The sequence below is a fragment of the Danio rerio genome, chromosome 10 (assembly GCF_052040795.2).
Source record: "Danio rerio strain M-AB ecotype USA chromosome 10, GRCz13ab, whole genome shotgun sequence".
In the NCBI taxonomy this organism is placed as follows: domain Eukaryota; kingdom Metazoa; phylum Chordata; class Actinopteri; order Cypriniformes; family Danionidae; genus Danio; species Danio rerio.
This window is the reverse complement of record NC_141030.1, coordinates 5,839,275-5,862,239: the sequence shown is the minus strand read 5'-3', so window position 1 is coordinate 5,862,239 and position 22,965 is coordinate 5,839,275. Positions and strand designations below refer to the sequence as shown.

The 22,965-nt window shown below is 38.1% G+C and overlaps 1 protein-coding gene across 2 annotated transcripts in view; it reads left to right on the top strand.

Moving 5' to 3' along the window:
• The window catches only part of syk (spleen tyrosine kinase), a 47,617-nt gene that overhangs the window by 13,859 nt on the left and 10,793 nt on the right, over positions 1–22,965 (top strand). The window contains exons 3-8 of one of the 2 annotated variants that reach the window (XM_087269142.1): positions 356–516; positions 5,746–5,893; positions 9,103–9,186; positions 11,672–11,740; positions 18,222–18,300; positions 21,150–21,306. In XM_087269142.1, coding sequence (XP_087125268.1) covers positions 356–516; positions 5,746–5,893; positions 9,103–9,186; positions 11,672–11,740; positions 18,222–18,300; positions 21,150–21,306 — 698 coding nt within the window. 2 annotated transcript variants of the gene reach the window in all.

Genomic DNA, 22,965 nt, shown 5'->3' with positions numbered 1-22,965 from the left:
AAATAAAAAAGAATTAGGTCTATGGAAAGTCCTTAAAAATAGTTATACAAGTGTGTGTGTGTGTGTGGTGAAAAAAGCCTTCCTTTTTTTATTACAAAAATGTTTCTTATCTTCCAACTCAATCACCTTTCTAATTTACATAACTCATTTTTCCCATTCGATCTTCATCAAATTCACAATTAATAATGAATTATTGTTTTGTTTTGTGCTAAATATACTGTTTTACTCGGAAGTATGTTAGGTTTTGAGAATAAAATAAGGTGTGAACATTTCTCGTATGAATTTTCACAACAGCCTTTGCACATTAGGGTTGTGTTTTGGTGTTTAAAAATGTTGTTGTTTGGTTGTGCGTCAGGGTTCAGCGCTGGACCAGGCCATCATCAGCCAGAGGCCTCAGCTGGAGAAACTCATCGCCACAACAGCACATGAGAAGATGCCCTGGTTTCACGGAAAGATAGATCGCGAGGATTCAGAGCTGCGTTTGCTCAATACCTCACGGGTCAACGGCAAATTTCTGTAAGTCTTCTTCACTTGTTGAATAACATGTGGAACATCAAGAAACATCTGATCCTAATGTAAATGTTTTTAGACTCACTAACAGTGGATATGAGAGCCATTTAAAACATTTGAAAAGTAATTTGTGTTTTCTTTAAAATTTTTACAAGTGTGTCTGAAGATTCAGCTAAAAAAAAACCCCACACAATTACAAAATGGCTCGTTTCCACTGAGTGGTACAGTACGGTACGGTTCGGGTAGGTACTGGTCACCCTTATCAGACTTGCGTTTCCACTACCAAGGGTACTCTTTTGGTGGGCGTGGTGTATGAAAAAAAATTAAGTCAACATCATTCTCGCTCAAATAAATGTCTACAGTAAAGCTGTACAGATCGTTCACATATTATAAGAGAAGCACTTTTAATAAAACAGATGCTTTACACATGCTTCTAAATGTTTATTACTAACTTTTCTATGTACATGATTTGATTATAACTGCAGATTAATGACTACTGTAACATCTGCAATTATATAAAATAAATAAATAAATGCAACATATATGAACACAAACAGACCCTTACAGTCTCTGATATGTTACCAACTAAAGAAGAACTACACACAGCAGACATTTAGTCCTTATTTGAGTAACAACACGCTACATAGCCCGCAGTCAGAGCAGACCTCTCATCTGTGTCTGTAATCTTCACCAGCACATGTAAGCTCTGTTAGAGAGTAACTCCGTCATTCCAAGTTCATAATAGTCCCAAAGGACGAGGAAAGACATGGCAGTTTGTTCGTGATTCAGGTTGCTGAAATAATTTGCTTCTGTGTGTTGTCAGGCTTCTCCTTTGTTCGCGCTTCACTCTCGCGTTTGTCCTTTTCTTTCTGAATAGATTAGATGACAGGGACACTTTAATAATCACACACACATTATTGTCATCAGCTTAAGAAGTTCACTATATCAAATATAGAAGCAATCATGAGATCCCTGGAGACTTTTAGACGGGCTCGTAAAACAACAACAGGACACGGCAGATTTTGTTCTTCTTGGCTTTGTGGCTGTTCATCAAGACAACAACAAAGTTTGTTTGAGCATGGGTCATTCATGGCTCATCATTATATGCATATAGTATTTCCATGTAATCTCTTGGCTGTGTATTAGAACATGGCAGTTCCTTTGTTTTAATTCTGGCTAGCTCCACGAGATCGTGACGTATCTCTGTAACCAGTCAGCATTCAGCTGCGCTTGTAGCTCCACCTTTTGGTAGCCTTTCTCATGTTTGTTACCCATAATTTTAATTGTAAATTTAAAGTGAATGCACGGTTATTTCAGATTTAAAGTCTGACTCGCATTTTGAAACAGAATTAACTGGATGTCAAATTTTGTTATTGAACAGGGGATTTTAATACAATGACCAAAATATCTTTGACTTATTGTATCCAAGCATTTTAAAAAGAAAACAGTTGGGTCACACTTTATTTTGATGGTCTGTTTGTTGAATTTAAGTTACATTGCATCTACATGCCAACTATTTCTCGTTAGATTATTAAGTAGACTGTTTGGGTTAGGGTTGGTTGACATGTACTTGCCAAGTTTCTTATAGTCAGTTAAATGTCTGTTGAAGGAGCAGTATCAGCATATATTAAGCAGACAGTCTACTAATACTTAAATGGACCATCAAAATAAAGTGTTACTAAAAAGTGTTTTGTAAAAATGTGCTATCAGGTCTACAGTTGTGAATTTTGTGTTTAGAGTTTTGAACGTTGACACTAGGGTCCTGAAACTTGTAGCAAAGCGATTGTTAAATACAGTAACACCTTGATTAAAATTGTATATGCCGTCATGAATATTAAAATATGAATCCAAAACTAGTGCGATTAAATATCAAAACAAGAACAGCAAAACTATTCAGTAATAAAAGTATATGGTATAGATCAAATTTGTCACTGAATTTTGAAAAGGAGGCTGGATGAAGCTCAAGGCAGAGGTTTTGGACTGCAGTTAAAGTGAAAGCAATGAGGCAGAGAGAGGCGCTGTGTGGTTTCCGCTCTGACACTGTTTGAGAGGGACTTCCTGAACTGACCGAAGGCGGAAAACAAAAACAGGCTAGGTGGGGGTAGTGTGAGTGTGTGTAGACTGTGTGTTTGCTTTAAATAGAACACTTGCATGTAAAGGATGGGTATGTAGTCCTCAGAATAATGGAAAAAGATGAATGTTGGTTTACAAGACAAAGACTCTTTTGTCATCAAAGTGTTGCGTCTGCATCTTTCAGTGCTCTAGTATTTACTGAAGCCTTTTAAAAAGGAAAATATCATTCTGAAAATAGCAATTGGCTCTTTATTTAGTATATTTTGCACTTTTGTGAAGCATTTATTAGTGGTTTACCAAATACCCCAACCTTATACTGAATCTGAACGTTGAATCTTTGTTTTTAAAAACATCCACAGCTCCATCTAGTGTTGATTTGTGTGTAATATAATCAGGAAAAAAGTCAGACTTGGTTAATTATGTAAGGAATACAGAAAAACCAGAGGGTGAAATGCTTCTTAAATCCTTGAAACTTTTTCCATAAAAAAAAAATGTATGTACATTTATAAAGCTAAACGTTGTATTTAAGACCACCTATGATTATGGATGCAATGATTAACCGGTTTCACTGTTAACCACACTTTAATTAGTCACAGTTAATTAATCGTAAAGGCTTCTCAACACTGTTTCTGCACGGAACAAAACTACTGCAACTAAACAATGATGCAAACTGTGTGCTATTTTTTGTGTGCTAGTTTGAGACTAATAACCACGCACACTAGAATAACTATAATTGAGGCTATTAACTAAGAAAAAACTTGTGTAAGTTCATTGTTTTGAATGTAGGGACGCACATGCTTCTCAGGCGTACCTCGTTGGAATGACAGACTGTGGGAACTACAAACGGCTAAAGTCTGAGGAAGAAGCAGTACATGAAGAGTACACGGGTTTGCAAACCCACTTAAAGTTACAAATAATGGCGCCGATAAGAGCGTTCATGTATTTATGGTGTAAAATTATTTCAGTTTAAATGTCAAAAAATTAACTTATTTTTAAGCACAAAGAGAGAAATTTATTATTGTTTGTTTTTTATATTATTTTGTGCTGTATTAATTAGTTACTGACCAGCAGTAAATAACACTGTAAAATATAAAGAGTTTTCTTCTTATTATCTAAACTAGTGGGGTTTGAAAATAATAAATGCATAATAATCGTGATAACCGTGAAACCATGATTATTTCTCAGACTATAGTCGTACAACCAAAATCTATAATCGTTGCATCCTTACCCATGATTCAACATCACCTTTTAGAAGCTGTTTGGACAGAGCTGTGTGTATAGTGTGTCCACAGTCATATTGGAGTAAAATAAACACAATAAGTCTCTTTCTTAAAATTACCTGACGTTTAAATAGGATCCAAATAGCAGTCATTTTGATGTCCACCACAACTTGATGTAGCAGTGTGGTTTTCCCTTTGTAAGGCGTTTAAACATGTCCATAGAACAGGATTTACAAAGAAACTGGGATTAAAAGATCTGTTCCAACTCTCTGTGGTCATCTGCACCTCAAGAATGAGTTTTATAGGTTGAAAACGTTTTTGTAGGAGAGCATGTTTGCAGGGACGGAGCAAGCTGAATTAGCGCTCTAGGCAAAGGACAATCACGCCATCCTCAACCCGAAAGTGAAAACGGAAGTGCCGCGAAGTGAAAGTGTTTGGGTGTCGTGGATGAAAGTGAGGAAGTGAGGACCGGAGGAGGGGGCCTCCCAGTGATGCAGTAGGTAGTGCTGTTGCCTCACAGCAAGAAGGTCACTGGTTCAAGCCTCGGCTGGGTCAGTTGGCATTTCTTTGTGAAGTTTGCATCCCCGGTTTTGCGTGAGTTTCCTCCGGGTGCTCCGGTTTCCCCCTCAGTCCAAAGATATGCGGTACAGGTGAATTGGGTAGTCTAAATTGTCAGTAGTGTATGAGTGTGAATTAGTGTCTATGGATGTTTCCAAGGGATGTGTTGCAGCTGGAAGGGCATCCGCTGCATAGAACATGCTGGATAAGTTGGCAGGTCATTCCCCTGTGGCAACTCCTGATTAATGAAGGGTCTAAGTCGAAAAGAAAAGATATGAATGAAAGGTCCCCTTTAATGAACACCTGACATTGTGATGTGTCTACAATGCTAGGTGGAAACCTCGGATGTGCGTTATTTTCCCGTAGTTCAACAAATCGCGGTCAGTTATTCCAGTTACCACAGTAAAGACTCTACCGCACTAAACTATGGTTACCACACCTACATTGACATTGATCAGGAGGTTTTCACAACACAATCTCACGGCAATTCGTAATTGTTTGATTTAGTGGCTACTTTGTATGAATTTGTACGATCAAATTCGTACAAATTTAGTACGATTTGCTCATTCCCCAATGACGGCTGGGTTTAGAGGTGGGGTTAGGTGCCACGCCTCCTTTTTAAAATCGTACAATTTCGTACGACTGAACTCGTACAAATTAGCCACTAAACTGCCAAAACATGAAATACTTACGTTTTCTCGTGAGATCAGGCTGGGTTCATCCACAAACAGCTCTTGTGTGTAGTATTGTACATTCTTACACATATTTTCTAAAATGTTCTGTTTTAATTGAAATGATTCAGCGTAGTGATATTGAACTAATGTAGTCAAAACCTGCCTGGAACTACTTTAGATGTGCGTTTATATGAAGATTATGGCACAGCTTAGAATGTTCATCAGCCAATTAGAATCAAGCATTTAACAGCCCTGTAGTATAGAATAATACAGAGAAGGAAGAGTAATCGAAGATGAGCTGCTCAAAATAAATCAATTCAATAGACTAGAGTGAATTATTCAGCTTATATTACTCAAATTCAGATGCTGTATTTCAAGATATTTGTCACGTTTTTGTCCAGCTCCAATGTGTAGTACTAGTTTCTTACACATTTCCTCCTAAGACGTTTACTATATTTTGATTGAAGTTTGTTTGTTGTAGATTGTAAAGTAGTTTTGTATCTCTATAGTTCTGTAATTTCGGTAAGTACTTCTGTACCGTAAATATGGTCAAGCACTGCTTTTTAGTAGTTTGTATGGTTCCCCAAATATAAATACACACCTTAGAATGTTCATATCAGCCAATCAGAATCAAGCATTTAACAGTGCTGTAGTGTATTGTGGATTTTTTCCATTCTCTTGAAATTTGTAATTTTCTCTCCCTCTTACAGAATCAGACAAAGAGAAAACAGTGGCAGAAACGAGTCCTATGCGCTGTGTCTCCTGCATAACAATCAAGTCATGCACTATCGAATTGATAAGGACAGGGCTGGAAAGCTTTCCATTCCTGATGGCAAGAAATTCGACACACTATGGCAGGTAATAAAAAGAGACATGACAAAAGATTTTAGAGCAGATGGGGATGATTAGACATGGTGATTAGATTGAAACAGCTCTCTTCCACAGTAATAAATGCAGAGAAAATTGTCAAATGCTGAGTCCCAGCAGCCATCACAACTCAGAATTGACAGAGTTACCTCACATTTTGTGACCTTAGATGCTTTTGAAATTGCTGGGAAAACCACAAAACAACCCATTTTAACTTCCTAATGCTGTTTTCAATAATGTGTAATCTGTCTCAAAAACGTGTTGAGGGATTTTATGACTGTTTAAATGTAAGCAGTTTGTGTGTCGAAGTCAAGATGTCCCATTTAAAAGTGTTTTTCCTCAACTTTTAGGGAGCCAAAGTAAATCTTTACCCTTTTGAGTGTGTTAATAAAAACCCTGACATTACTTTTTGTGTGTTCTTTTAGAGGAGTTTTGTTGTCAACAAACAGTCGAAACAGTAAAATCTAAAAAAAAAGAAAAACATTATTTATTGGGGAAAATACAGATTAAAATGAACAATTAGCCTGCTAAAAATATTATGTAAAATAATTTACAGAAACTAAACAAGGGAAGCACTTACATTAGTCACGGTATGAAGCAAACATTCAGGTATAATGATAATTATTCATTGAAAACAAGTGAATGATCCTCTCATTTTCTTTAGATTTTTGATTAAAGGCACGGTATGTACATTTTTGTCACTAGAGGGCGCTTATTTAAGACAAACAAAGGGTGTAGTTAAACTGGGAAGTCAAAATTCTTATCATGGTAGTTTGAATGCTGAATGCCAAAGAAGTAAAAAGATTTTAAAGTTGTATTATAAAGCTGCTATAGTGCAGTTTAATAAAACACACAACATATTAAAATCTCTTTTTTGTTTTCTATAAATCTGGAAATTGAGAGTGTTTGATGTAATTAGCCTGGCCAGCATTTAATATTGCCTATTTCACTGGATTCTATGAAACATCTTGAATAACGTAAGTACATAAGTCAGCAAAATATATAACACTGTACTAGTGTTTTTGGAAATGTAAATACAAAAATCATACATGGTGTGGCTTTAAGTCATCCCTGTCAACCCTCGCGTTTTTTCCGGGATTTTCCCGTATTTTAAAATTCAATGCCGCTATAAACCCGTAAAGGTATTTCCCCATATTTCTCCCATATTTTTAATATTTCTATGAAGGGTGGCAATAGACATCAGTATGCAACCCATACCGGCGATCCACCAGGGGACGCCCCTTGCTCCTAAATGTGCATCTGTTCTATGCTTTAATTTTATTTAGGCATGAAAACACTTTAAAATAAATATAAAAAGGCGGGATTTCCTTAGTTTCCATTAAAGGCATCTTCGCCCCTCCTATGCAATACTTAAAACAGTAAGTTCATGTGCTATATGAGATTCAATCGCTGCTCTTTAATCAGAATGTTTAAATTAAAGGGAAGAAATGATTGAGGCTTGAAAACTTGATTCAATTTATTTGTAATAGCTAGCATGTTTAAAAGGCTAAACTTTAATTTATTTGCAGCTTTTTCTAATGTATATGTATGCTATTCTATCCTTTATCAATAATGATTAATAATAATAATAAAAACATATTACTGACAGTTTCAACTGTTTATTTACAATGAAACAGCTCCAGATAAAACGATTTAGTAATTTGTGTGTGGGCTGGGGAATCCCTTATATTCACATCCCAATGTTGACAGGTATGCTTTAAGTCAGGAGTGTCCAACGTCGGTCCAGGAGGGCTGGTGTCCTTCTGATCTTAGCTCCAACTTGCTTCAACACACCTGCTTGGAAGTTTCTAGAATACCTAGTAAGAGCTTCATTAGCTTGTTTTGGTGTGTCTGATTAGGGTTGGAGCTAAACTCTCCAGGACACCAGACCTCCTGGATTGAGTGTGGACACCTCTGCATTAAGTGCATACATTAGATCAGGGGTGTCCAAACTTAGTCCTGGAGGTCCGGTGTCCTGCATATTTTAGTTCCAACCCCGATTTAACACACCTGAACAAGCTATTTAAGCTTTTTCAAGTATACTAGAAACTTCCAGTGAGGTGTATTGAGGAAAGTTGGAGCTAAACTATGCAGGACAAAGTTCCTCTAGGACTGAGTTTGGACACCCCTGCATTAGATTTTAAATGACCCACAAAACCATTCGCTACCCACCATCCCCCTTTTTGTTCTTAAACGAATCTACCTTTTTAATATGCATCAATATATCCCTTATTAACAATACAACAAGGAAAATCAGCTATTGAAAGATGTAGGTTTTATAATGATTTTGTGTGAAAGGAGAATAGGGTCGCTGGTAACCCGAGGTCTGTAATAGTGTAGATTTTCAATGTACAACGCAATTCAATATCTAATGACTCAGCAAGTGCAATTCAATGCTATTCCTCAAAGTACCAATGTTTGCTATACAGATAATGTGATATTTAACGGGTATAAATCAAAACATTTTCAGCAAATAATAACAATTTAAAATGACAATTAACAAGTATTTTGGGCTATTATTGTAATTCTTTAAAAGAGCCTTTTAATTTAAAACACTTTTTTGTCTTTGACCCTTATACAGAAAATAAGAATCTCTGATACCTATGGCAAAAAAAGGAGAATTCAGTTCTTCAGGCTTGCAGAGGTAGACATTGACTTTGTATGTGGTGACCAAAGGGACAAATGACGTGTTATATTTAGATTTCCTGCTTGTGTGATTGAGCGTAGCACAAAGCATCAAAGCTTTAGCAAGGTTAAGGCTATAGCAAGGCCACTAACTACAGTAGCCTTGACAAACTCCAGCCACATTGTGATTAGAAGAACTTTAAATGAGATTTCAACAAGGTGGGTGTGTATTTAAAGCATGTTAACATGGAAATAGTTGAATTTTTTAAGATATACAGTAGGTGATGATGCGTCACAACAAAAGTGTGTCAATCTGGAGTATGTTTTTTCAGTGTATTTATAGATTTCATGCTTTGTGTTAGTATAACGGAAAAGTTTTATTCTGTGTATTGTTTGAAGATCAGCCAATAGCAGAGAAACATACACGCACACTGATGGTTTTTATACCGTTCGCTGAAAAACAAAAGTTTTCTACAAAATGGCCTTAGCTTACAAAGCGTAACCACAACACTGAAGCGATGGCCTGTGATGGTGACCAGAGTCTGATTTGATGTGAAATGTGTTGTATATTATAGCTGGTAGAACACTATTCTTACAAGCCTGACGGCCTGCTCCGCGTGCTCACCGAGTCCTGCCCGAGAAAATCACATCATTCTGAGGTACGTACATCCACAACTATCATCAAAAACGCACACTACAGTCAAAATGCGCTTTAAATGCTGTGTTATAAAAAGATAGTTAACAGCAAAGTTTCATTTTTGGATGGACAGCCACATTTGCACTGCTCCAACAGATGCTAATCAATGTGGACAATCTCCACATAATAGTATTTCACTTCTCAGACACTTCAGTCCAGCAGGCGCACAACGTCATTAGATGTTAATATTAGGTTAGATTTCGATTGTGAAGTCAGGTGACCGAAATTCAATGTCTAGTCAGCATCTAAGGACATTATTTTGATGTCCAATAATGACGTCAAATGACATTGATATTTCATTGATTTTAGGTTTTGTTAAAAAGTCACCAAAATCATATGTTAATCTTAAACCAACGTCATATTGATGTCAAACACTGACATTTTTTTCGTTGGGCAAGGCTACCAAACTCCAACGTCTGATAGACGTCAAAGTGGTTACATCCACACAACGTCAAGCTGTAGCATCATTAGACGTTGATTCATTTTAGGTTGGACGTTGGACATCGGCCTGATGTCCAAACAAAACAAAATGCAACGTCCCCACAACATGTGGGAACAGCGTCAACCTAACGTCATGTTGACGTCCTGTGCCTGCTGGGATGACTCACAATATCTAACAAAACCAGACTGAGTTCTCTGATCATGTTGGTCAGTGTCTGTCAGTGCAGTGTGCATTAGCCTGAATATGTGATCATGCTTTTAAAGTGAACTGACATGTTTAACTACAAGAAATGACTTTTTTTCATCTACCGATTAATCTCAATGTAAGCTATCAGGAAAAATTAAAAAGCGGTTCTCAGCTGGTGAGTTGTGACCCAAAACTGTGACAGACAACAGGGACAAACACTGCTAAATGCAACAAAAAAATCCAATGCAATCTCATAGTTTTACTTAACCTTTTAATTTTGTGGTCAATTTGTATTCATTAGTACTATCGGATTTGTCCGTTTTAGTATAATTAGTTGATTTCACAATAAGGGAGAGGGTGCTCGCTGCAGAGCCATTTGAGCAGAGCTGAGCTCCAGCGAGGGGGAGCATGAGCTCTCGCTCTGCCTCCTGTAAGCTGTTTTAATGCGTACACCAACCCCATCCCTTACCTTACCCCCAGTGACATCACTCGTAGAAGAAGTGCAAAAAAGGTGGAGCTCAAGCTCATGCTCCCCCTCGCTGGAGCTCAGCTCGCCCAAATGGCTCTGCAGCGAGCACCACTTGCAATAAGGGGTAGGTTTAGGGGTTGGGTTTTTGCGGCCATGCCACCTTTTAAAATGTGTACGTTTTCTAAACATACACCATATGAATTTGTATGAATTATCCACTCTTCTGACGACACGAAAAACAGTTGTTTCCTTGTGAAATCACATTTTACACTGAGCTAAATAAATAAATAAAGCCCAAATCTGAGAAAATCTGGATTCATTGAGAACTATTGAGTTTTCCACAAAACCTATTTTAAATCTTCATAGAAACAGTGCATTGGCTCTGAAAAGTTTTTATTTGGATAGTAAATTTAATTATTATTAAATAATATATGGTGTTGTCGTGGCCTAGTGGTTAGTGCGTCGACACATAGCACTGAGGTGCTCGCAGCGACCCGAGTTCAAGTCCCGTCTCGAGGTCCTTTGCTGATCTTTCCCCTGTCTCTGCTCCCCACGCTTTCCTGTCTCTATATCTCCACTGTCCTATCAATAAAGGTGAAAACCCCTAAAAAATAATAATAAAACAATAAAATAAAATAAATAAATAATATATGGTGACACAGTGGGTAGCATGATCTCCTCACAGCAAGAAGGTCGCTGGTTTGAGCCTTGGCTGGGTCAGTTGGCAGTTCTGTGTGAAGTTTGCATGTTCAAACATTCAAGTGGGTTTCCTCCGGGTGCTCCGGTTTCCTCTACAGTCCAAAGACATGTGGTATAGGGGAATTGGGCAGGCTAAAAACAATTGATTGTAGTGTATGTGTGTGAATGGGAGTGTATGGATGTTTCCCAGTGATGGGTTACAGGTGGAGGGGCATTCGCTTTGTAAAACATATGCTGGATAAGTTGGCGGTTAAAGGGACTAAGCCGAAAATAAAATGAGTGAATGAATAAACGTTATATTTAATACTATATCTTATATTTATATTTAATTATTCAACATTTAAAGAAATCTGAGACTGCGTTGGACTTGCCATTCAAAGTTAAATCTGGGTCTTGAATCAAAGCCCGCTGAGAACCACTGACCAATTTAACATTAGGGTTGTTGAATATAAGGTCACACGTATATACACCCAATATACAGTACATTGAATTAGTGCATTATCAGAGCTGATTGTTAAAGAACACTATTTTCTCCGCATTTTGCTTTGCTGTTGTAATGTATAACACAACACTAATGGGTCATAGTTAGATTAAATAAGAGGGTAGGATAAAGAAAAATAACCATGTGCTCTTTAAAATTGTGGTTTCTAGCGGGGTGCCACAGGTGGGATTATCTCCAGACTCAAATCATACTCCTTCCCAAAACCTGGCCAAAAAAAGGTGCACTAACACACCCCTCTCTTCCTCTCTATCCCCCACTGGCAGTGGTAGGACACCCGCCTTGCTTGGTTTTTGCTTCTGATTTCGTCTGTGGGATGCCTACCCCCTCTCTGATCTCTTCCTCCATTCACTGCCCTGTACATCACATCCAGTCACATGCACTCTGACATAATTACAGATACAGAGATACAGCTACTCTATAAGTACTTTCTTTTAAAGGTCCCCTGAAATTAAAACACAAGTTTTTTGGTCTCAATATGTTAGTCTTAAAGGGATAGTTCACCCAACAGTGAAAATAAAATCACTAATAACTCATCCTCAGGTGATTATAATCCTTTGAGATTTCTTTTTTTTCTGTTGGACACAAAATAATATAGTTTGAAGAACCAGTAAGTGGAACCAGTACTATTTTACAAGAAACTCAAATAAGTGAAGGGTGAGTAAATGATGACAGAATTTAGTGCACTCCAAAACAAATGCGAAATTCAAAACTTGCAGTTTCTCGCTTTCCCCAATATAGATCAACAATTTTTATGACGCCACCTCATACTTTATTATCTCATCAAATCTTCTGACCAATTAGATGCTTTCTAATATCTGCATTCAAGTGTACTGCCAAAAATGCATTAGGAAATGCACTGCATTCTCATTGTATAGGCAACTAGGACATTCAAAATTATGGCTGCAAGCTAAAGGGTGCCTTCGGAAATAGGCATCTGATTTCAAATTCTGCTTCACTTCCTGTCTCCTAAGTTCTTTTTACTGATCGAATTTTAAAGGCAGCATAAGTGTCTTATGCCGAGTTCAGACTGCATGATTTTCAAAGTAGTCGTGTCACAGATGTTTTCACACTGCATGACTATCTGGGCTAGCATTTCGTCGCTGCTTTGTTTACACTGCAAGATGGATCAGTGACAGGGACTTTCACATTGCATGACTTTACCATAGGAAGATTCGCCGACAACTTCGTCCAAACTACGTCTAACAGCCAAAAACACGTAGTATATCTTTTGTTATTAACTAAATAATGAGAAAGAAGCCTTTAATGGGGTAGAACGTGTACATGTTTGCTCACCTGGGTTTAAAGGGAATTAGCCATTTCTCCTCAACGTTGATAATAAACTAATTTCTTTCTGTATGAAACGTCAAACAGAGACAGTTGCTCCTGAGTCCTGTCAAACCTCCACTAGTTTTTCCTCCATTTCGTGGGTCCAAATAAACCAAAAAAGAGCGCTTTTAACTTCTCCCCCAGCCTCCCGCTGGTCTGCAGCAGGTATAAACACACACACACACTAGTGAATGCCGCTCTCTCATTGGCTGTATGCGATCGCTGATGTTATTTTCAGTCAAAACTCAATTCACACGGCATGATTTGAATCGCCGACAGCTCCAGATATTTAGCACGCCAAATATCTCGCAGGCATCGGCGACTCATCGGCGATTCTCTCAGATCGCGTCTTTGATACTTCATACTGTGTGATTGTCATTCACGTGCACGAGCAGCGATTTGCCTGTGACTTCAGGCATTTGTCAGCGATTTCTCAAAATCTGTCGGCGAGCCAAAATCGGGGCTAAAATCACGCAGTCTGAACTAGGCATTACATGGCAGTCAAACTGTGTAACCAACATAATTACCAATAACTTGCATGTTGCACAATATAATTCCTGGATTAACACTGCATTCATTCACGTTGGTCTTCTGAAGTAACTAGCAACTTTAATCCTAAAGGCAAATCTCTTCCAAAAACAATTGTGGGTGTTCGAGTGGTTGCTGTTATGTTGCAACTCATGCTCATTCTGAAAACGTAGCCCCGCGGATGTTTCTGGAGACCATGATTTACGTGGAAGGAGGTACGTATGGCTGCATTTAGTTTTTTCAAGCGAACGCAATGGGGCGGTGTGACGCTGCTCCTCTTCGCGCTCGCCGGCTGACAGCTCACCTCCTCCGTGTGGAGGGCTTTCCCGCCGCAACCAGTTTGTCCAGTTAGCTCGTCGTGTTATGTCGGCGGAGCGGAGGCCCGGAGGAGGAGCCGGCCGCGGCTACGACCGGGTCGAGTTCAGGGAAGAGCGGTTCCTGAAATCAGGTAAGACAAAAAACAGAATCCAAAAAGAAAGTGAACGAGTTTAAACAGGGCGAGAATGTGGTGAAATCCGAAAATGCAGTCAAAATCGGACAAGGTCTTTTCTTTTTCTGGACGCCTTTTGTAAATCGTCGCTTGGGTTTATGGAAGGAGGAGGAGGAGGGTGGCTGGGTCGGCCTATTGGCAGGCCACCCAGTCAATCATTCAGTCATTCAGTCGAACAGACGGTCCCTTGAAAGCAGCATCCGTTGACTTTTTACGCGAGAACACCACGGGTGCGAACAGTGTGGGGGCGTTCAAGACGCGAAAAAGCGTGCATATCGGCCTCTCACGGATTCGCGAAAACAAAAACTGCACAAATACGTACCTCCCGGGACGTATTTCGCAGCCTCCAGAAACGTCCGCGGGGCTACGTTTCCAGATTGAGCCTGGGTTGGTTATGTGACTTGCATTTGAATGGCGGAGGTGGGAATTATTTTAAAACAAAGAGGTCAGACGAGAAAGACTGGGTCTTTTCGGATTGATGGGGTTATTGCCTTCATTCATTCATTCAGTGTATTTGCCAACCCAAGAGGATTCATAAAAAAGAAGCTGCAGAAACTGTCATAGAGAACGCATGTCTGGACCGAGCCCCTCCCCCGGATAATTGTAAGTCTATAGTAATTAATGATTGGCTGCTTTACTAGACATCTTTCACTAGAGCAGCCACATTGACCATTTTTTCCCGATACAAAACTACACAAGTTACAAATTTTGTTTATTGTATAGTCTTTGACTTTAGCTTAATGTATTTGTCTGAGCTGTGATAGAAACAAAAATGTAGAGCTGGGACAGTAACGAAACCATATTGGCTAGTTTTTAAATGGGGGGAGGGGCTACTTTAACATCCCACCCAGCTTTCGGATTAAAATTACTTTGTGCATCAAATAAATCTGCATTTCAAGGCACTTCAGGGGACCTTTAAAGAAGTTAAGAGTTCAGTTAAAAGAATGGTTGCCATTTACAGTACACTTTCACAGTACACTTGCCATTTTCAGACAGTTTTATACATTTTCACCTTGATTGCCTATCCACCTTATTTTTAATGTCACTATCACACAGGCATTTTAACCTTGATGACCCCATTGTCAGTCACTTTCATTTGATTTAGCTGATCATAAACAGCAATCTGTTTATTCAGATTATTAGGAGCCAAGCACTAAAGATACAGAAGCACCCATTGCATTCCAACCCCAAATCAGGAAAGGTTGACACAAATAAAAAAGAAAGAAGTGATTTCTAAATTTATCTTAACGTGTATTTGATTACAGACAATACATCAGCACTTTATTTAATGTGTTCCTCATGATTTAGCTTTTTTAATTAAAGAATTTGGTTTTTGCAACACATTTAAAAAAAAAGTTGGACCAGTAAAGTAAAAATTAATACCACCAGTAAAAATTTACCACTTTGTAATGTTTCCATTCCTTTTCACAACACCTAAAAGATGTTAAGGGACGGAAGACACCAACTGGGATGTAATTTTGTCCCATTTTTTCTGCAAACAAGTCTTATAGTGGGCAACAGTTTGGGGTTTTGTTGTCACAATTTATGCTTCAAAATGACCACACACTCTCTATTAAGGACAGGTCAGGACTGCAGGCAGGCCAGTCAAGTACCTGCATCCGTATCCTCCACATCCAGGACTGTGTAATTTGTGCAAAATGTGTTTTGTTATTATCTTGTTAAAATATGCATGGGCGTCCATGGAAAAGAAGGCAGCATATTGTGCTCCAAAAACTCTCTGTACTTAATAGTGCCTTCACAGAAGTGCAAGTTACCTTTGCCAAAGGCACTGAAACAACCCATACCATTACAGACCCTAGCTTTTGGAGTTTTGATCCTTTTCTTCTTTGGTCAAAAACACACAATGTCCATTTCTCCCCCGAAATACTAATTCATCTGACCACAGTACACTTTCCACTGTGGGATGGTTCATCATACATGCCTTAGAGCTCAGAGAGATTGACAGTGCTTCTGGACACTGTTAACAAAGGGCTTCATTTTGGCACAGTACAGTTATAACTTCCATTCGTGGATGTATCTATGTACTGTGGTACCTGACAAAGATTTGCCAAAGTAGTCCTGAGCCCATGTGGCGATTAACATTCTTGGATGCTGCTTTTGTAGCAAATCATGATTACAATCATCTATTGACATCACCTGATTCAAATCACATCATTATTTAACCAAATCTACCTGGTTACTAGCTCTAAATTGCTTCTGTCCCAACTTTTTTGGAATGTCCTGCAGGTCTGAATGACAGGAAAAGATGTATATTTACAAATGAAATGAAGTTTACAACACAAAACATGAAACATTTTGTGTTCATATTGTCAGCATTGAAATACAAGACAAAGTAAATCATTGGAAATCACTACTTTCTTTTTTATTTGCGTTTTCCATACAGTACCAAACTTTTGATTTGCGGTTGTAGTATGTGTCCTTAATGTTTGTGTTGAAGTTTATATATTCATATATACTGGTCATTTTTTCTGTTGTCTAATGAAATTTGGCACACAGAGAGAGATTAGGTCTGTAACTTAATCCCTTTTTTTTCCAACAACTCTCCAAATTTGGACTGTGTAATGCTTATAAATCTTTGAACTATATGGACTTGAAACAAAAACTTAACACACTGTTAATTTTTAAACACAATGTAATCTTAAGGAACACATAAACAAATAATAAATAGGCACATTTTACAACTCCACTGGAGTTAAACAGTTAAGATTTACCATTTATGAATTCATTCAGCTGATCTCTGGGTCTGGCGGGAGCACTTTTATCTTAGATCTTAGACCTTTACAGTATGTGAGTCACAATTCACTTGTATTTATATTTTATTTATTTTATAAATAAAATTAAATAGTTTACATGTCCCTTAAAAAATAAGGTGGATACATGATTTAAGTCAAGGTACATTATTTTAACTTGCGTCTATTTTTCTTTTTCTTCAATGAAACTATATACATATACAGTTGAAGTCAGAAATATGAGCCCCCCTGAATTAGTACTAAACTGATTTATTTTATCTTTGCCATGATGACAATATTTTCTAGATATTTTTCAAGACACTTCTATACAGCTTAAAGTGACATTTAAAGGTTTAACTAGGTTGATTAAGTTAACTAGGCATGTTAGGGTAATTAGACAAGTCGGTGTAGAATGATGGATTGTTCTGTGGACTATGGAGAAAAAAAATTGCTTAAAGGGGCTAATAATTGACCTAAAATAATAATAATAATAATAATAAAAAAACGCTTTTCTAGCCGAAATAAATCAAATAAGACTTTCTCCAGAAGAAAAAATATTATCAGACATACTGTAAAAATGTCCCTGCTCTGTTAAACATCATTTGAGAAATATTCAAAAAAGCAAGCAAAATTGAAAGGGGGGCTAATAATTCTGACTTCAATTGTATGTTACTTCAGCATTAATATTTGTTTACAGATGGGTGTTTTTTATTTTACCACAATCATATACCAGCTAGTCCAGTTTTAAGATGTTTTTCTTTTCTCCAGCAAGGATGTAAAATAAATCATAACCTTTATTCTACAACATTAAAACCAAAACAGTGAAATAAAAATAAAACCCTCATCTGTAAGGTTGGTTATCATATTGACTCAAGATTGAGACTGCATTAGTCAGGATAATTTTAAGTCATTTTAAACCTTGCCTTTATATGCAAAACTGGTCGATAAACTGGGTCAGTTTTGTTCTTGTGTGTGTTTTACATTTAAATTGACAGAAGTGAAAGTAACATTGTTGATATATGCTATTATAAATCAAATGTTCACATCTGTCGACTGCTTTTTTCCAACTGCATAAAATCAGGGTTGGGAAAAAGGCAATGGCTGGATCATTGTCTAAAGATATGGCAATCATTTATGATTATATTAGATATCTGTTGATTTTTCAGCTTCTAAATGGTGCCCCAATCATACATGCATATTTCCATTTTCCTTCTCCATCACTCCTATTTAATGGTACCAATGACATAATTATCAATCTGCAAGAGATCTCTTTTCTTATTTTATTCATTTATACACTACATTTTGGCTTTTTGACCCTTTGGAAGAAGGTTCTCCTCTTCTTCATGGACACTGACCACATCATGTAAAACGCTGTATCAATGAGTTTCCATTTACATAACATTGACTCATCTTAGTAAATGTAATTTTGCATTTCTACAGTTCTGATTCAAGGTGCCATGAAGAACACAGGAACGTTTGGTTTGACCCTGTCCTTCTTTCCCATTGATGCATGCAGGCATTTCAGATTACCTGCCTGTGTCCTTTCAGCTTTTGCTACGTGGACCTGTGTGTTTTCACATATATAATTATGTTCTTTGCTTGTAGGGTTCTGCTGAAAACCCTTATAAAATCACATCTAACGGCAAAGACGACTATTCCAAGCAGGGTAATTTCTTGGATTCAGGTTGGTGTGCTTCAACCCTCAAACTAGCCGTCAAAGTTTGAACACATCACTCAATTTATTTTAGTGATATTTAGTGATCTTTAGATACACTGGCACACCTAAAGACACCGTTTAGGTGTGTTTTTGTGTTTTGTCCTCAAACCAATGAGTTTCTTGACACCCCAAGATTCCTTATCAAACTACATGGGGTAATAGTAGATGTTCCCAATTGGATTACGAAATTCTGTTGAATGTGTGGAGTGTCAGGGAAGACGAGAAGTTCAGTTTTTGCCAGATTAAGCTGTAGGTGATTTTCCAAACTGAGATAATCTCCAGACAGTGTAAAATCCTTGCAGCTACCTACAGTATGGGTCATCAGGATGAAATGAAAGATGGAGCTGTGAAGTCAAATGGCCTTTTGGCTCCCAGCGATGTGGTGTACAAAGAAAATAGAAGAAGATCTAGAACAGATCCAACATAGGCTCATTCTGAAAAGCGTAGCCCTATATAGATTTCTGGAGATTGTAAATTATGTAACCAGAAGTATGTATGGCTGCCCTTCGTCTTTAAAACGAAAGCTACGGAGTGATATGACCAGCTGACCTCTTACCTTTATATGGACGGCTTTCCCGCTGTTACCAGTTTGCTCATTGGCTCGCTACGTATATCGACGGACACAAGAGAGAAGTTAACCGTGAAAACGGGGTTTGAGTCTGGTGAAGAACAGTTCAAGAACGCGGGGAAAACAAAAGCAAAAAAGAATGTAAAAAACAGAGTGAGAATGTGGTAAAATTGGAAAATGCAGTAAAAATCAGACAGTTTTTCCTTTTCTGGATTGCTTTTGAAAACACTATTAGTTGTGTATAAGGAAGTGGGTGGACGCTGGTCAACCGGGGGTTTTGAAAACACTATTGGTTGGGTTAAGGGATGGAGGAGGTTAGGTCAGTCAATCACTCAGGGCGTACTCACACTGTACAGTTGCCTTGAACCCCCACTCCCGTCTCCCCCGAAGGCCCTGCACTCACATTGCATTTAGGCCTGAGCACGCTTACGTCATCGATGAGGGGCTGTTCAGTTTAAGAAGCCCTCTTGCTCAAAACAGGGAGATTGCTTTATATCGTTGTATTGTTTTAGTCGTTTAGACACGTAGTCAAATATTTCGCCGAACAGATCAGCCAACTTTGATGCTTATAAACAATTACAAAGTCCTTGTGCTGCAGGAATTAGAAGGTTTGCTGAAGGTGCAGCTGTGGTGCAGTGAGGGGTTTGTCTTTAATAAACTACGACAGTTTGCGTTCATTGAACAGTAAGAATGATTAATAAACACATATGAAACATGTCTTAAAAGTCACGTCTCATCTTCAGTTTCGGGCTCAGATGCTATTTACACACACTACTGAGCCCAAGTGAACCACGGTCTGGCACACCTCTTCCAACCGGGCCAGGGCTGGCCAAGCGAACCATGCCTAAGCCCAATTCAGAGCACTCACACTTCTCAAATGGACCGGGAAATGAGCCTGGGCACAGTTCGGATAGCATAGTGTAAGTACACCCTCAGTCAGCCAGTCAGTCAGTCAGTCGATTTACCAAAGGGGAGCAGGTGTGAAAATCACTCACGAGAGTAATATGGGACCTCAAAAGGCAGAGCAGAACAGATCCATGAGGTACCCCAGTGACCAACTGATTAGCTTTAGAAACTTCTTCTTTTCAGGCAACTCTAAATGATCTGCTGGTGAGGTAAGACTCCAACAAGCAGAGCGGGGTTCCAGTGTTCCCATTGAGGAAAGGCAAGACAGTAGAATGTGATGATTCACCGTATCAAAAGCAGCAGACAGGTCCAGTAAAAGCAGGGTGCAGGGCTTAAGTGACCAAAAGTAGTGCAGTCTCAGTGAAATGTCCACATTTGAAGACTGATTAGACTGCATCCAGCAGGTTTTTGTGTGGTAAACATGTAGAAATTTGGTTGAAAACAACTCTTTCCGGTGTTTCAGCAATACATAGAAAGTGATTCTGTAATTTTCCAGTTTTGGGCCTGCTTAAAAGTAGTCGGGAACGTGCCAGTGTGGAATGAAGTGTTAATGATGTCTATTAGGTCTAGCACTATGGCCGGGGAAACATCCTGCAGGATGTGTGAGGGAAATTGGGTCCACGGGGCAAGTTGCGAAATGCGCAGAGAGGATAACTTTAGATACTTCTTCTTCAGTGAGGAGGGAGAAGGGAGAGTGAATTTTCTTCAGAGGGTGTTGTTTGGTGGAAATTTTAGATATATGTGGTGTGAAATAAACTGCTAATTTAAGATTTTTTTTGTGTAAAAAAGGAGGCCAAATCATCAGCTAACAAGGAGGTGGTGGAGGAGGACAGAGCAGGGTATTAAGTGTCCTGAAAGGTTTTCGGGGGTCTAAAGTGCTGTTACTGTAGTATAGGGTTTTGGCCGAATGGATTTGGGAGGCGAATGATGCCAGCTGGACTATGGTCAGCGGGGGATTTGATTTGCACCATTCTTGCTCTGTTGTCTTGAGTGCTGTTCAATGTTCTCTCAGAACAGTCAGGGATTACAGGGAAAAGAGAATATTGACCTGGTGGCAAGAGGACAGATCTCATCTAGGCAGGATTTTAAAGAGGAACAAAAAGTTTAACATTATTAAGTGACAACTGTGTGTGTGAAGGTCATATCATTTTTGCTAAATTTTCACCATGTCCACATATTTTCTAACAAGTGCTGAACTGTAATCATACTTCAATTTCTATAGTTTTGATAAAATTAAATTTGAATATGAGTGTTCAAACTATTGACTGCTAGGTTAAACCTGACTGTGGTGTAATTATTTCTTTCTGTCTTCTTAATTATTGTTGTATTGTCTTCATACCAGCTATGCCAATGGACACACAGGTGTATGAAAGTCCATATGCAGATCCCGATGAGCTGCGATCGACTAAAGTGAACCGCAGTGATCTGACTCTGGAAGATGGAGAACTGGGCTCAGGCAACTTTGGCACTGTCCTGAGAGGTGTTTACCAGATGAAAAAGTGAGTCAACTAAGTTTATGTAGAACATCATTTCAGGAGGATTTTTGTCATTAATAAGAATATCAAGGGCCAGATTTAAAGAGCCCCTATTATCTATTAAAATGGTCATATTTTGGATATGGGGGTCTCCAACAACAGGCTGATATGCATGCAAGGTCAAAAAACACTTTCATTGTCTTATAATCTGCATTTATTTTTATCTAATTATCCCAGCGGCTCGCATATGATTCGCTTAGCGATTCATTTGTTCCCAAACCCCTCCTTAGCGAGAAGCTTATCTGTGCTGATTGGACCAATGACAGTCTGTTGCGATTGGTCGACAGCTTTCAGCGCGAGACAGAGTGAAATGCCCACCACGGCTTATCAACAATATTGAATTAGTCAGAGTGCAGAGTGTAAGTGTGAACATACCTGCCAAAACTCCTGTTTTTTCCAGGAGTCTCCTGTACTACAAGCGATTACAAGAAACAAAACACAATTAAATACATACCTTGCAAGCTAGAGAAAACAAAGAGGCTACCATTTTAATCACACTTACTTACACTTGTGAAATGGAGAAGGAAACAGGTCCATGAACTGTGTACTGATAAAGTTCCTGTCAAGCTCTGGCAAAGTCCCACACATTAGTAGTCTTTTCTGATCCTTCCTTTAACCCTTAAAGACCTAGAGGTATTTTGTGGGCACCTAATAGGCCTATATTATTATTTTTTTAAAAGCAGTTTTTATTTTTATTTTAGCAGTCAGCCTCAAGTGTCATATATCATTTTAAACAGGAGAACCTGAAGTTTCAATCTGTATCATTTAAAGGTCCAGTCTAAAAAATTTTTTGGTCCAAAAACATATGAACAGACAGAAAATATTCCAGAATTTTCCAGAAACGATTTTTAAAAAAGTGGCATTTTCTAGTTGTTACAAACAAAACCTTATGAAGTTTGTTTTTCTTTCTTTAGAAATACATGCTATGATGTTTTATACTTCCAAAATAAATTTTGTCTACATCCACCATTCCCTGAGCAAGTTATAGCAATTTATTTCAATGTTATTCCAAGGCGTTTTTCAATGGGGGAAAAAATGCATTTATTTACTGACAATGTATTTGCCCAAAAGTTTTGGGAATGAACTAAACAGAAAAAAAAATGTTACAAAATAACAGAACAGTGAAGCAATTTTGACTTTTTCCAAATAATATATTTTCAGTTACTATAAACAACACCACTTACAATGAACAAATAAAAAAATAAGAAAATAATAAATAATGCGTCAAAGTCCAAATAAACATGGTGCAAATCCTCAGTAAAAAAAATAGATATAAATATTTACTATACTATAAATAGTTACATAACTAAACTAGATTCAATATGGACCATCCTTAGGTTTTATGTGCCAGCATTGACATGATTGTCTATGGATTTGGATATGGCTGTCTGCAATGCAGACAAACAGCCGCACCTTCATTTGCGTCTTTTGAAAAAAGCAAGAGCAGCACTTCGTCTTTGCTGTGTCACTGTTTTGTCATGTTTATGTGCAGATGTGCATGCAAAAGTACTTAGTATGAGAATTATTTCATGCAAAACTTTTTTTTTGCGTTTTATTTAGCCGCGCGTAAATGTATGCCTATCTCTCATTCCGTGTTGTTCAAAAAGCTCATTGTTGGTCCAG